The following is a 12519-nucleotide window of genomic DNA, read 5'->3' on the forward strand; positions in this document are numbered from 1 at the left end:
AGGGGCATGAAGAAAGAGTGTCAGTATTTAATACTGTAGGGTTAATGAACCAACCTGTTAGGTTTAACAAAAGCCTGCCAGGACGCTGGGAAGCGGGAACTCTGCTGAGTCTGAGTACAGAGGAAGGTCTGTCAATCAACACTGGGGGCGGGACGCCCGAGCCAGGGAGATGAAAGGGAGGTAGGAAGGTCCCAAAGAAAGCAGAAAGGCAGGTGTTGAAACAGAAGAGTCCAGGATTACATGCCATACAAAGGAGAGCTAGGGATACTTTAGGCCCTAAGCTTCGAGGCAGTTTAGGAAGACGTTTGCCGTAAAGTTTTATACATTCCTTTATAGCCTCTCCCTGGGTTTCACCTTTCCTCCTCCCAGAACCTCACTTAGCATCTTTGTTATCCAGAGTCAGAAATGGTAGACTGTTTTTTTTTTAAGTTTATTTATTTATTTTGGGGGGGGGGGGAGAGAGACAATGTGTGTGTGTGTGTGTGTGTGTGTGTGTGTGTATGAGCAGGGGAGGGACAGAGAGAGGGAGAGAGAGAGAGAGAGAGAGAGAGAGAGAGAATCCCAAGCAGCCTCCACACTGTCAGCACAGAGCCTGACACGGGTTTGAACTCACAAACCATGAGGTTATAACCCGAGTAGAAATCAAGAGTCAGAAGTCTAACCGACTGAGCCACCCAGGAACCCCAGAAATGGCAGGCTTTTAGAGAATAAAACAAAGCTGGAAGGGACTTCATACATTCTCTCATTTAATTTTATTTGACAGATGAGGAAGTGGAGGCTCAGAGGGAAGTGACTAACTCAAGGTCACACAGCAAACCAGCTGCTAAACCAGAATGAGAAGGGCCCTTCGGTCCTGCCTTTTGGTACCTGACCAGTTGCTTAGTAAAACCTACCGCTCTGTGTAAGCTCCTGCACCTCCAGAGAACACTGAGCGCGGCTCCTCCTTTGTGCAAGTTAATGATTAAAACCTACTCTATCTAAAGCATCTAACCATAGTTACTAATTAAGCCAATTTCTGTGAGAAAAGACCATTTCAGACAGAAGAATGTTCACTTTTGCTAAATCTACAGGCCTTCAAATTATAGTAGCATAAACAGTAATCACAACATTTTAAGAATATTAAAAAAAAATCATAATATGATACCTTAGCCTCTGTCACTCACATTTTCTCTTCATTGCATACCACATACGGGGTCCTGATAAAACGGTTTTGTAACTTCGAGAGGGAGGAATTAAACTAAAATAACTTCACTGGATGTTTGAGTGAATGAGGTAATAAAATCTGTTTGCTGTGTTCACTGTCTCCAGATAGGGCTGTGATTACACCACATAAGGAAGAAAGGTAGCTGAGTCTCAATCTAGATCATTTATGTAAACTCAGCCTTCTTGTCAACGGTGTTCTCAGATTGCATGCACGCAAACCGCAAAAATCATCTCCTATGAACCACACAGAGACAGTGTCTGATTGCAGGCCTGGGAGGTTGCCTATATTTTTTCTGTAATTGGAGGTCTGTGGTTCAAGACCAAAATTTGACATTCTGAATTAAAAACAACAACAACAACAACAAAAAACCCACACCAGTATATTCCCCAGAACAACGGTTCTATTATCTAATACTTGTAAAAGTTAAAGGTATTCTCTATACCAAAATATTACAAATGAATACAACATACTTAAAAAAAGTTTGGTTCTTTGAAATGTGTTTGAACAATATTTGGTCTCCCAGAAGGAAACAGAAGCCTTCCTACTACAACCAAGTTAACATTCGAGAGCATTAATCTCCTAACTTCGAATATTTGGCATTATGTTTTTCAGCAATTTTTCCTAAAAAAATGTTACAAAAACCATGAAGCGCCAAGTATATTCATACTGTACTTACAAATGCAGAGACATAATTGCAAGAAGACAAAGCACGCTTTTTGTTTTTTTTTTTTCTTAATTACTGAACGACCCTCCATTATGTCAGATTGGTCACTAGTTTTTGATCTGACAGTCCTCTCCGGCTGGCAGTGATAGTGTTTCTCTTGACACCTGCAGCTTCCAGCTTGCTCTGTCTTCTCTAGAAAGAAAACCACAGGCCACCGCCCTGGCGCCATCCCTGGCTCGGTCCAATCAATAAGGACTTATTTCCTGTCCATTTGCTGAGGTCACAGGAGCGAATCTCATTAATTATTTCTGCTACTGCAGCCTCAAGTGTGCTTCTGGCGTGACAAGTGAAAACTGCTTGACCTTTTTTTCTTCTAATTTTGTTTGTAGCAGTTCCAAAAAGAAGGCAGTATTCATTTAGCAATGTGATAAAAGGAAGGAAAAAAATGTATTATGTTTTTAAAGTCATTAACACATTTAGTTATTTCATCATGAAAGCTCTCCCGATCACCTCATTCCCCAGTTTTTTTTCAGCTAACGAACAATAGTGTCTTTTTAATTTGGTGTCACGAAAATCTGGTCACAGCAAACACAATGTTTTCTAAAGCAGATCTGGCCTCCGAGGGAGGAAAGCTCTCCAGGGCCTCCAGTGCCTTGTTTCCATGGTAACGACACAGGTCAATAGCTGAAGTCACACCTTTGCCAGCTTTGATTGTTTCTCGCAACTGTTAAGAAACAAATGCACAATAAAAGTCAGTTTTCGAGGTACCACAACTAAATTGGGGAGGGGGGTGGAAAACAAAGAAAGGGGGAAACAAAATAGATTCATTGTTTCTGCTGTGTTCTTTTGAGGTAAAGAGGACATCATTCCCCAATGATTCTGAGGCACTAACATTCCCTAAGGCTGCTAGGTGTCTCTGCTCCACAGCAGCACAATAGGCTCCAATCAGCCTAATTACACCTCCTCCCTGACTCCCACCCCTTGATATCTTGAAATGTGCCCTGCTGGGGAATGGCGGTAATGAAGGCAGAGGGCATTTACATGTCTGGCATTTTGAATTCAGCAGCCTGATATTCTTATGTGAAGAAGGCTTCATTAACATCCTAGTTAGTAACTTTTTTTTTCCACCCTGTATGCTGACACAATAGTTCATGTGAAAATTCAAGAAAGACACCTAGTTTAGATCTGAACACTCCATTTTTAAAACTAAAAGCCTTTATTTGACCGGTTAGAATGAACTGAAACACCCGTTTGTAAAGAATAAACTCTTGCCAACAACTGGAGTTGATTTCTAACCCCTCTCTTTGATGGGGAAGGACCAATAAAAGGGTTACACTTTAGAGCTGAAAAAGATTTATAATGATTTGGGCTGTCCCCTCCCCCTTCCCCAAATTCCATGTTCTCTTTCTCAATGAACACCTCTGCCTAACGTCCTAAATCAGAAGCCTGGGGAGGGGGGTCCCCCTTCACACCCCATTTCTAGTCAGGTACCATGGCTGTAGCAGTGCTGCTCACCCTTGACTGAACTTTCTGGCCCTGAGAGACTGGGTGGGGCCAAGGGACAAGTTCTAGTCCATGAATTACGAACGATGCACGTCACTTCTGGGCTGCAGCATTTAACCACCCACATGAGTCCCTCCAGAGCTTTCCCTTGGTGGATCATCCAGCCATAGCGGAAGAAGCTCCTCGTGTTGGATTCCCAAGCAACCACGCCGAGCACCAACCACAGTGCCTCTCCAACCTGCACAGGACATGTAGTGTGGGCAAGAAACACATCTTTGTTGTCTGAAGCCACTGAGACTGTGAGGTTGTCTGTAGCCATCCTGACTGAAACAGCCACTAAGTCCTAGCCATTCTATGTCTTTCACAGCTCTCCAATGTACCCTCTGCTCTTCATTGTCATTGCCACTACATTAGTTCAGGCTATCATCATCCCTCGTCTGGGCTTTTTTAGGCAAACCACCTCCTAAAGAGTCCTCCTACAACCAGTTCTTTGCCCTGAACTCCATCTGTCATGCTGCCAAGGAGATCTTTATAAAATGTGAATGTGATCAGCTTAAAACCCTTCACTACCTTCCGAAAGCCTTAAGAAAAAAGAGTCCAAGCTCTTTCATGAGGCAATGGAAGTCCTTTCCTGATCTAGCTCTTGCCCAGCCAGTCCCCGCCCCCCCCCCCCCCCCCCAGCCTCTTCTCCCTTTTATCACTATTTAGGGAGATTGCTTGCAGTAATTTTCCCGTATCTGCTCCCCACCTTCAAACTTCCCAAAGTCCACTGAAGCAGAATACACTCAGCTAGGATGAGAGCCCTAAGGAGCTAGGTGGCCCTCTTCCTTGGGGCTCCCCAAGTACCCCGTGCATATCTGGAATACAGCATAATTATATGGTGTTGTACTTCAATTCTCCATTCCCATATCTATCTCTTCATTAGACTCTAAGCTTCTGCACACTGCATGTAACGTAAAGTCTGCTTTATTCCTATAATCACACACAGAAGAAAACAGAGGCCCAGAGAAGCTCAGCAGCTCACCCAAGATTATAGGCGGATAGTGGCACAGTTGTGGTCAGAAGCCACGGTTTCTAATACCCAGTCCAGCGTCACTGAATACTGTACTATCCCCTCCTTCCAGGGGAGGACCCCCCTCACCCACCACCATTTGTAGCATTTGCAGATTTTTGTGGTATAACAACTCCCATCATGGCTGATTTCAAGCTACCAAGGGTTGTGGAATCACAGAATTCTGAAATATTTAACAATAGGCTCTGAGCTGGTAGGACTCGGCTTGTACACATGTTGGGCTGCAGGATGCTTTACCCTTGTTTTGACATGCAGCTCCTAAGAACATTCTCATACATAACTAGAATATTATTATTATAACTAGGAAAGTTAACAATAATTCTCTATCATTATCTAATATCTAGCCCATGTGCAAATTTCCCCAATTGGCTCTAAAATGTCTTCTGTACCCTATTTTCACCACCCCTCCCCCAAATCATGATGAATCTTGGTTTATGAATTGCATTCGTTATGACACTTTAGCATTTTCTTCCCTATGATATTACCATTTTTGAAGGACGAGGCTGTATTGTGCAATGTTTTACATTCTGCATTTCTCTGATTGCTTCATTTAGTTTGCTTTATAAACTTTATTCAGCTAGGCCCAACTGAATATTTGATGGTGACAATGAAGGGTAATTCAGATTAGGGCAAAAGAGTACCTGGGAGATATCACTGAACATTCCTCAAGCCCTAGAAGAGTTAATTTCTCTCACCAATGACTGCTGTATTTCCAATTAACACTCAAATCTTCTCTCTGCAGAGGCAGGCTTTGCATACCAAGGGACCTGATAGCTACCATGAGTAAAATGCCCATTTCATGATTCAGCAGTAATCTAATCCTTCATGGAAGGTATTACTCCTCACAGACATCTGTATACACTCCTACCAACTAAAACTAAACTACTGACTCAAAAGTAATCCTTTAGTGGGGCACCTGGGTGGTTCAGATGGTTAAGCATCCGACTTTGACTCAGGTCATGATCTCACGGGTTGTGAGTTCGAGTCTCGTGTTGGGCTCTGTGCTGACAGCTCAGAGCCTGGAGCCTGTTTCGGATTCTGTGTCTCCCTCTCTCTCTGACCCTCCCCCGCTCACACTAGGTCTCTTTCTCTCTCAAAAATAAATAAACATTAATAAAATTAAAAAAATTAATCCTTTAGATATAATTAATAGACCATAAATGAGACTTTTACCATAAATTAGAATAGGCAATTGATCTATCCTGACAAAACAATCTCATCCTTTGTAAATAAATGTGACAAAAGACATATTAAACCAGAATTCCTAAACTTGGTTGACCAAAGATTCACCTGGGGAGCTTTAAAATGCAGGACCTGGGCCCCAATCCTAGAGGTGGGTTCAATAAGGCCGAAAAATACTTCTTAGGTCATTCCAACAATTAGCCAGATTTGGGACTAACTTACTTGCTGGGATACGTATTTTGAGTGTTTTAAAATAGTTGTGTTGGGTTTATACTGTTTTAACCACACTTCCAAGTAGTTGTCTTTGCAGTGATCAAATTCAACTCAGCCATCACATATTGGGCACTGAATGGCCTAGGTATGAAGTAGGGGTGGGAGATACAGAGACAAATACAGTTGCTGCCTCCTAGGACCACCTGTCAGGGGGCTGCCCTAGGACTGAAGAAATGGAGGGGGCTGAAAGGAATACTGAGGAACCAGACCTATGGCCTTGGTTCTAATACCTGCAAGAGATAAGGCCACAATTAGGAAAATTCTTTCCACTTTTGCCCTCACCTACATTTTGACTGGGCAAATCCCCAACTAATGCATAGACAGAACTTTCCATATTAGGGTATGTCTAGAAGTGCTGGAATGCTCCCTCTGGCCTTTATGGCTTGAAACCCATTTCAGCCGCAGGAAAAGTGACACAATAAAATACAAAAAGGTGAATTACCAGTCTGCGTTTTACTTCTCTGATATAGCACTTTAGGGCACTAATATAATTAAATCTCTAATTAAGTCAACTGAATAATTGTATAAGTGCAGCATCACCTGCAATAAATTAAGTCCAAATCCCTTGCTAGAGGATCCAATTAAGGATATTAACACAGAGAGAAAAAGATGCAAAGTACTTAAAGTTAAGTGCGTTATTATTTAACATTTATTAAAGGTGTTATTAAACACCTTTTCAATGATAAATGTTGCTTTTATGAGACCCTTTTGAGAAATCATTGTATGCCTCTGAAAATTATTTGGTTCAAAAATCCTCTTAAATATTAAAGACAAGCCCCTGTCATGAGATCTAAGCAGCTTTAGCAGAATTGGACACAGCAACCACTTGTCTCTAATGAAACCAAAGAAAAACTTTAAGACCCAGAAGAAACCCAAGCCCAGTCTTATCTTCTCACCTTAGTTTGCAGGAGAAGATCTGGGATGAGATCGGTTAAGTGATGTGGACAAGAGGCACTGGCAAATTTGAGAAATGGCCTGGGTTTCATTTCTGCACATCAGAACCTTTCCCCTCTATAGCACTAGAACAGATTCGGAGATAACCCCAAGTTTTCTTTTGCCCAGAGTGCTTACAGAGAACAGGGATGCTAACACTTGTCTGGAACAGGGGGAGACCTTGTTCTGTAGAAACTGTAAAAGAGAGTAAGGAGTATAAGCAATATGTTAAAGATTTTTTGTTTTTTGTTTTTGTTTTTTTTTTTGGTGGTTGAAAACACCTGGATAAGGATAAAAGGAAACAAATGGAAGCCATGCTCTTACGGGAAGAGACCGCATACCTCACCAAGTGAAGTGGACCACACTTCCCTAGCAGGGATTATGAAACTGGAAGAACTGTAAGATGCTGCAGTGATAAATGTAAGGTGTACAACTTTTGAACATTTAGTAAAACTCATATTCTAATAGTTGGTAACTTCTTGGTGAACCTGATTGATAATCTTAGGTATCAGAAGATAGAAGAAGCACATTTTGCTTAAGTATGTCAACATAATTGGATATAAAGGTGATAGAAATCTGGCACAAAAAAAAAAAAAAAAAAAAAGGAATGCCATCCTAGTATTAGAATCGGTGAAAGAAAGAACCAGCAGGCATGGGTTTGGACACTCAGACTATAAATCAGAAAAGCACATTTAAAAATCAGCAGGATGGGGCGCCTGGGTGGCGCAGTCGGTTAAGTGTCTGCCTTCAGCCAGGTCACGATCTCGCGGTCCTTGAGTTCGAGCCCCGCGTCGGGCTCTGGGCTGATGGCTCAGAGCCTGGAGCCTGTTTCCGATTCTGTGTCTCCCTCTCTCTCTGCCCCTCCCCCGTTCATGCTCTGTCTCTCTCTGTTCCAAAAATAAATAAAAAACGTTGAAAAAAAAATTAAAAAAAATAAATAAAAATCAGCAGGAGCGCCTGAGTGGCTCAGGTGGTTGGGCGTCCGACTTCGGCTCAGGTCATGATCTCGCAGTTCATGAGGTCGAGCCCTGCACTGGGCTCTGTGCTGACAGCTCAGAGCCTGGAGCCTGCTTTGGATTCTGTGTCTTCCTCTCTCTCTGCCCCTCCCCAGCTCATGCTCTGTCTCTCTCTCTCTCCCAAAAATAAGTAAACATTAAAAAGAGGTAAAAAAAAAAAAATTGGTGAAAAGACTGTCATGATTCCAAGAGATCATAAAGAGAAACAGCTCAAGGGTGATGAGGGCCTCTGAAAAACTAAATTTCAACACCGATCATAATTAATTATGAAAGAGATTAAAATAAATGGCTACAGAATAAGCTCTCTTGGGGCTCGGATTTAAAAAGGTGTAAAAGGAGAAGCATATCGTCTCCTCCACTGCTGAGTCCCTGTTGAGCACCTGCTCTGCACAAAGGTCCACTGTGGAGACAGGATGCGATCCCTGATCTGAAGGAGCTGACAAAGGAGAGGCACAAAGCTATAAAAATTGTGTGGGAATCCACCCATAAGTCTGTATTATCACCAAGACACGTGTCACACGTTTTTAAAGTGCCATTCCTCACAGAAACATGTTCAGACACAACCCTGTCAGACTTTGCTAAAGACTGATGGGGGTACATGGGGGAAGGAGAGGATGACAAAAATAAGGGGCATTAAAATGTAAAGGCTGTATGTTGAATAAGAACAAGTAGGGGTGCCTGGGTGGCTCAGTTGGTTGAGCATCGACTTTGGTTCAGGTCATGATCTCACAGTTGGTGGGTTCAAGCCCTGAGTCGGACTTTGTGCTGACAGCTCAGTGCCTGGAGCTTGCTTTAGATTCTGTGTCTCTCTCCCCGCCTCCCCTCTCTCTCTCTGCCCCTCCCCTGCTCACGCTCTGTCTCTGTCTCTCAAAAATAAATAAAGATGTTGAAAAAAATTAAAGAAAAAAAAGAACAAGTATCCTCAAATAGTTGATAATGTATTATTAAGAGAAGACAGAGAAGAAAGAGAACTAAAAAATGAGTTAAAAATTGTAAAGATTAAAATAAATTCCCTGAAGAGGGGTCTTTAGGGATGAAACATGCATTCAAAAAGCCCACATGTTGTTGGGGAGCCTTGGAGGCAGCGAACATTCTGCCTTAGGTCTGGCTTCTGGTATCGTTTGCATTTCAAGATGACCTACCACTCCCATTCCAAACATAGTATTATAGTCCAGGACAAATTATCGTGTAGTACCCCACTGAGTCTCCTCCAGTGAGAAAGCCGCTTGATTTTCTCACTCACTTTGTCTGATGTGTCTGAGGGCACTTCCCTCCTCTGTCTTCCTCCTCACTCTGGAGACCTAGTTTCTAGTCTACGGCACCTTCACAGAGGCATCTACTCACCTCTGTCCTCTTCTTGCTTATAGTACACATAAATGTCCTTCCCAGCTACTGAAGGACTGTAAGAAATCTCAGAGATGAGAGATGCAACTGACAAATGTCTTCAAACACGGCACAAAAGAAAAAGATGAGGACAGAGGTACATCTGGAACAAAGACCAGTGAATTTATGGGCAATGATGGCAAAATTCCAAAAATACATTATCAAATAAGATGGTTTTTGAGCTCTAGAAAAAAGGCAGTGATGGTCGCAGCCCTAGGATAGGTGGGTCACAATGAGTAAGTCATTACAAAATATTCTCATGTTTCTTTTTGATACGGGCACTCACTGTTAGCTTCAGAAACAGTAAAGATAGAGTATAAGTGGGTTTTAGAAACTTAGTCCTTTGTGGATAAGACAGAGAAATGGGGGTCTGGATTAGAGTATGGTAATATAAATTCAAATATGTAAAATAACTACTAGAAAATGTTTGGTAGTATTTTGACCAGAGTATTTATTGAGTATTTATTTTGAGCAGAAAAGTGATCTCTATCATTGTACTATAGGACTCAATATTCAATTTCATCTCTTCAATAAATGGTGTTGAAAAAAAAAATGGAGAACCATATGCAAAAGAATGAAACTGGACCACTTTCTTAAAGCACATACAAAAATAAACTCAAAATGGATTAAGGACCTAAATGTGAGGGGTGCCTATATGGCTCAATAGGTTGACCATCCTACTCTTGATTTCGGCTCAGGTCATGATCTGAGGATAGTGGGATAGAGCCTTGTGTCAGGCTCTGTGTTGAGCATGGAGCCTGCTTACCATTCTCTCTCTCTTTCCCTCTGCCCCTCTCCCCTGCTCACACACACTCTCTAAAATAATAATAATAATAATAATAATAATAATAATAAAAGATCTAAATGTGAGACATAAAATCATAAAACTCCTGGAAGAAAACATAGGCAGTAATTTCTTTGACATTGACCTTTTTTTTCTAGATATGTCTCCTCAGACAAGGGAAACAAAAGCAAAAATAAACTACTGGGACTATACAAAAATAAAACAGTTTTTGCACAGTGAAGAAAACCATCCATAAAACAAAAAAGCAACCTACTGAAAGGGAGAGGATATTTGCAAATGATATATCCAATAAGGGGTTAATATACAAAATATATAAAGAACCTATACAATTCAGCTCAAAACACCCGAATAATCTGATTAAAATTGGGCAGAGGACCTGAACAGACGTTCTTCCAAAGAAGTCAGAGAGAGAAGGACAAATACCGTATGATTTCACTTACACGTAGACTCTAAAAAACAAAACAAATAAGTAAACAAATAGCAGAAACAGACCCATAAATACAGAGAACAAAGTGATGGTTGGGAAGGATTGGGGGATGGACAAAATGGGTGAAGGGGAGTGAAGGATACAGGCTTCCATTTATGCAATGTATAATGGGGGCATAGAGATAAAATGTACATCACTGGGAATATGGTCAATGGTACTGTAATAGTGTTGTATGATGACTGATGGTGGCTACATCTGTGGTGAGCACAGCATAACATATAGACTTGTCAAATTACTATCTTGTACACCTGGAATAATGTAATAGTATGTGTTGACTATACTTCAATAAAAAAAGAAAAACAAAAAAACCCCTCAACTTGGTTTTCTTTCCTTTATCACAGTTCTGTGGATTATCTGAATGAAGATGGAGAAGAAATACACATTAAATTTTAATTTTCAGATGTCATGCAGCCAAGAGAGAAAGCTAACACACGGATAGCATCAAAGTCTTACTGGTTTTGACATGTTGAACCACGACTGATACTAGTGAGGTGATATGTAATAGGGATACATGTGTATAGTTGTGAATTTAGGTTTCAAAAATTAACTGTAAAAGTGGAAGTCTCAGTTTGGGAGTGATTCATAAATAAGAGCTGAGAATCTTTGATAACCACATTTTTTACATAAGCCAAGACTGTGATACAGATGAAAAAAAACAACGCAAACTTCGGCAGCATCTGAAGATGTACATGTCCAAAACATGGGCAGGAATGGTCATGCTGCAGTGTTTGATGGTCAACTGATGTTTAGAAAACTATGTTCAGTCCTGGATGCCATGGCCATGTGTCAAGAGGAGCATTCAAAATAGACTGGGTTTGGGAAATCTGCGTGGCTCAGTTGGTTAAGCATCCGACTCTTGATTTTGGCTCAGGTCATGATGTCATGGTACATGAGATTGAGCCCAGCGTCAGGCTCTGCATTGACTGTGAGGAGCCTGTTGGGATTCTTTCTCTCTCTTTCTCTCTCTCTCTCTGCCCCTCCCAGCTCACGATCTCTATCTCTTTCAAAATAAATAAACTAAAACAAACAAACAAACAAACAAAAAAACCCCAAAATAGACCAGGTTCAGTACTAGGATGAAGAAGTTATTTGAAAACATGTCATCTAAGGAATGTTTACCCTGGAGGAAAGAATTAAAGGAGATGAAAGCCATCTTCAAATATCTAAAGCAATTAAATGGAAGATAGGGCAGTCCTGTTCTATATGCTTCAGGACCCAGAACAAAGAGCAACAAGGTGAAATTTCTAGGAAGCAGATTTCAATTACAAATAAGAGAGAGCTTTCAAATAACTAGAGTTGTCTAACAACAGAAGAATTATTTTTGACAAGGTGTGAACCCCCTGTTTTTGGAAGTCCTCAGCAACTGGATGACCACATCAGAGAAAGTATGAATAAAATTCTCAGGAGACATGGCAGGTAGGACAAGGCTGCCTCCGAAGTCCCACCCAACACAAGGATTTTAGCTGATAGTGCTTCAGTTGAAAAGTCTTCCCAACTTCTGAGTGGCAAGAACTGGTACAAAAGGAAAAGCTACGATGAAAACCTTTCTCTAGTATGATAAACATTATGCTAAACAAACTGCAAACAACAGAAAATGCATTCCTTTTTACTTAGAACCATAAATTATTTGCAAAAGTCTACAGAAAAAAAATCTACTGATGTTAATTAAGTATCTTATTTCAATCAAAGGAAAGGAAATGGAAACAAGAGAATTTTTAGTTATTTCCTCAATCACATGAACTCTTGGGTAAAATTAAAAGAATGGTACGCCTCCTGGTATTAAAGTGATACTACTACTACTAATAATAGTAACAGCAGCAGCAATAACAACAATCTCATAGTAATTATGTGTGCCCAGCACTAAGACATACATATCTTCAATCCTTACAACAGCCCTATGAGGCAGATACTAATATTATTCTCATTTTATAGATGAATAAACTTAGGCAAGAGTAAGTTGCTCAAGGTAATGCAGAAGGTAAGTGCTAGAGTGAAGA

General features: G+C 40.9%; 1 protein-coding gene across 1 annotated transcript in view; it reads right to left on the reverse strand.

The window, feature by feature from the left end:
• Nucleotides 1–733: 733 nt before the first annotated feature.
• PDSS2 (decaprenyl diphosphate synthase subunit 2) overlaps nt 734–12519 on the reverse strand; it is a 261793-nt gene continuing 250007 nt past the window's right edge. Inside the window, exon 8 of the mRNA XM_047859026.1 lies at nt 734–2592. Within this exon, the coding sequence (XP_047714982.1) occupies nt 2434–2592 (159 nt within the window). The 3' untranslated portion in view covers nt 734–2433. The remainder of the gene's footprint in view (nt 2593–12519) is intronic.

The sequence above is a fragment of the Prionailurus viverrinus genome, chromosome B2 (genome assembly GCF_022837055.1).
Source record: "Prionailurus viverrinus isolate Anna chromosome B2, UM_Priviv_1.0, whole genome shotgun sequence".
NCBI lineage: Eukaryota > Metazoa > Chordata > Mammalia > Carnivora > Felidae > Prionailurus > Prionailurus viverrinus.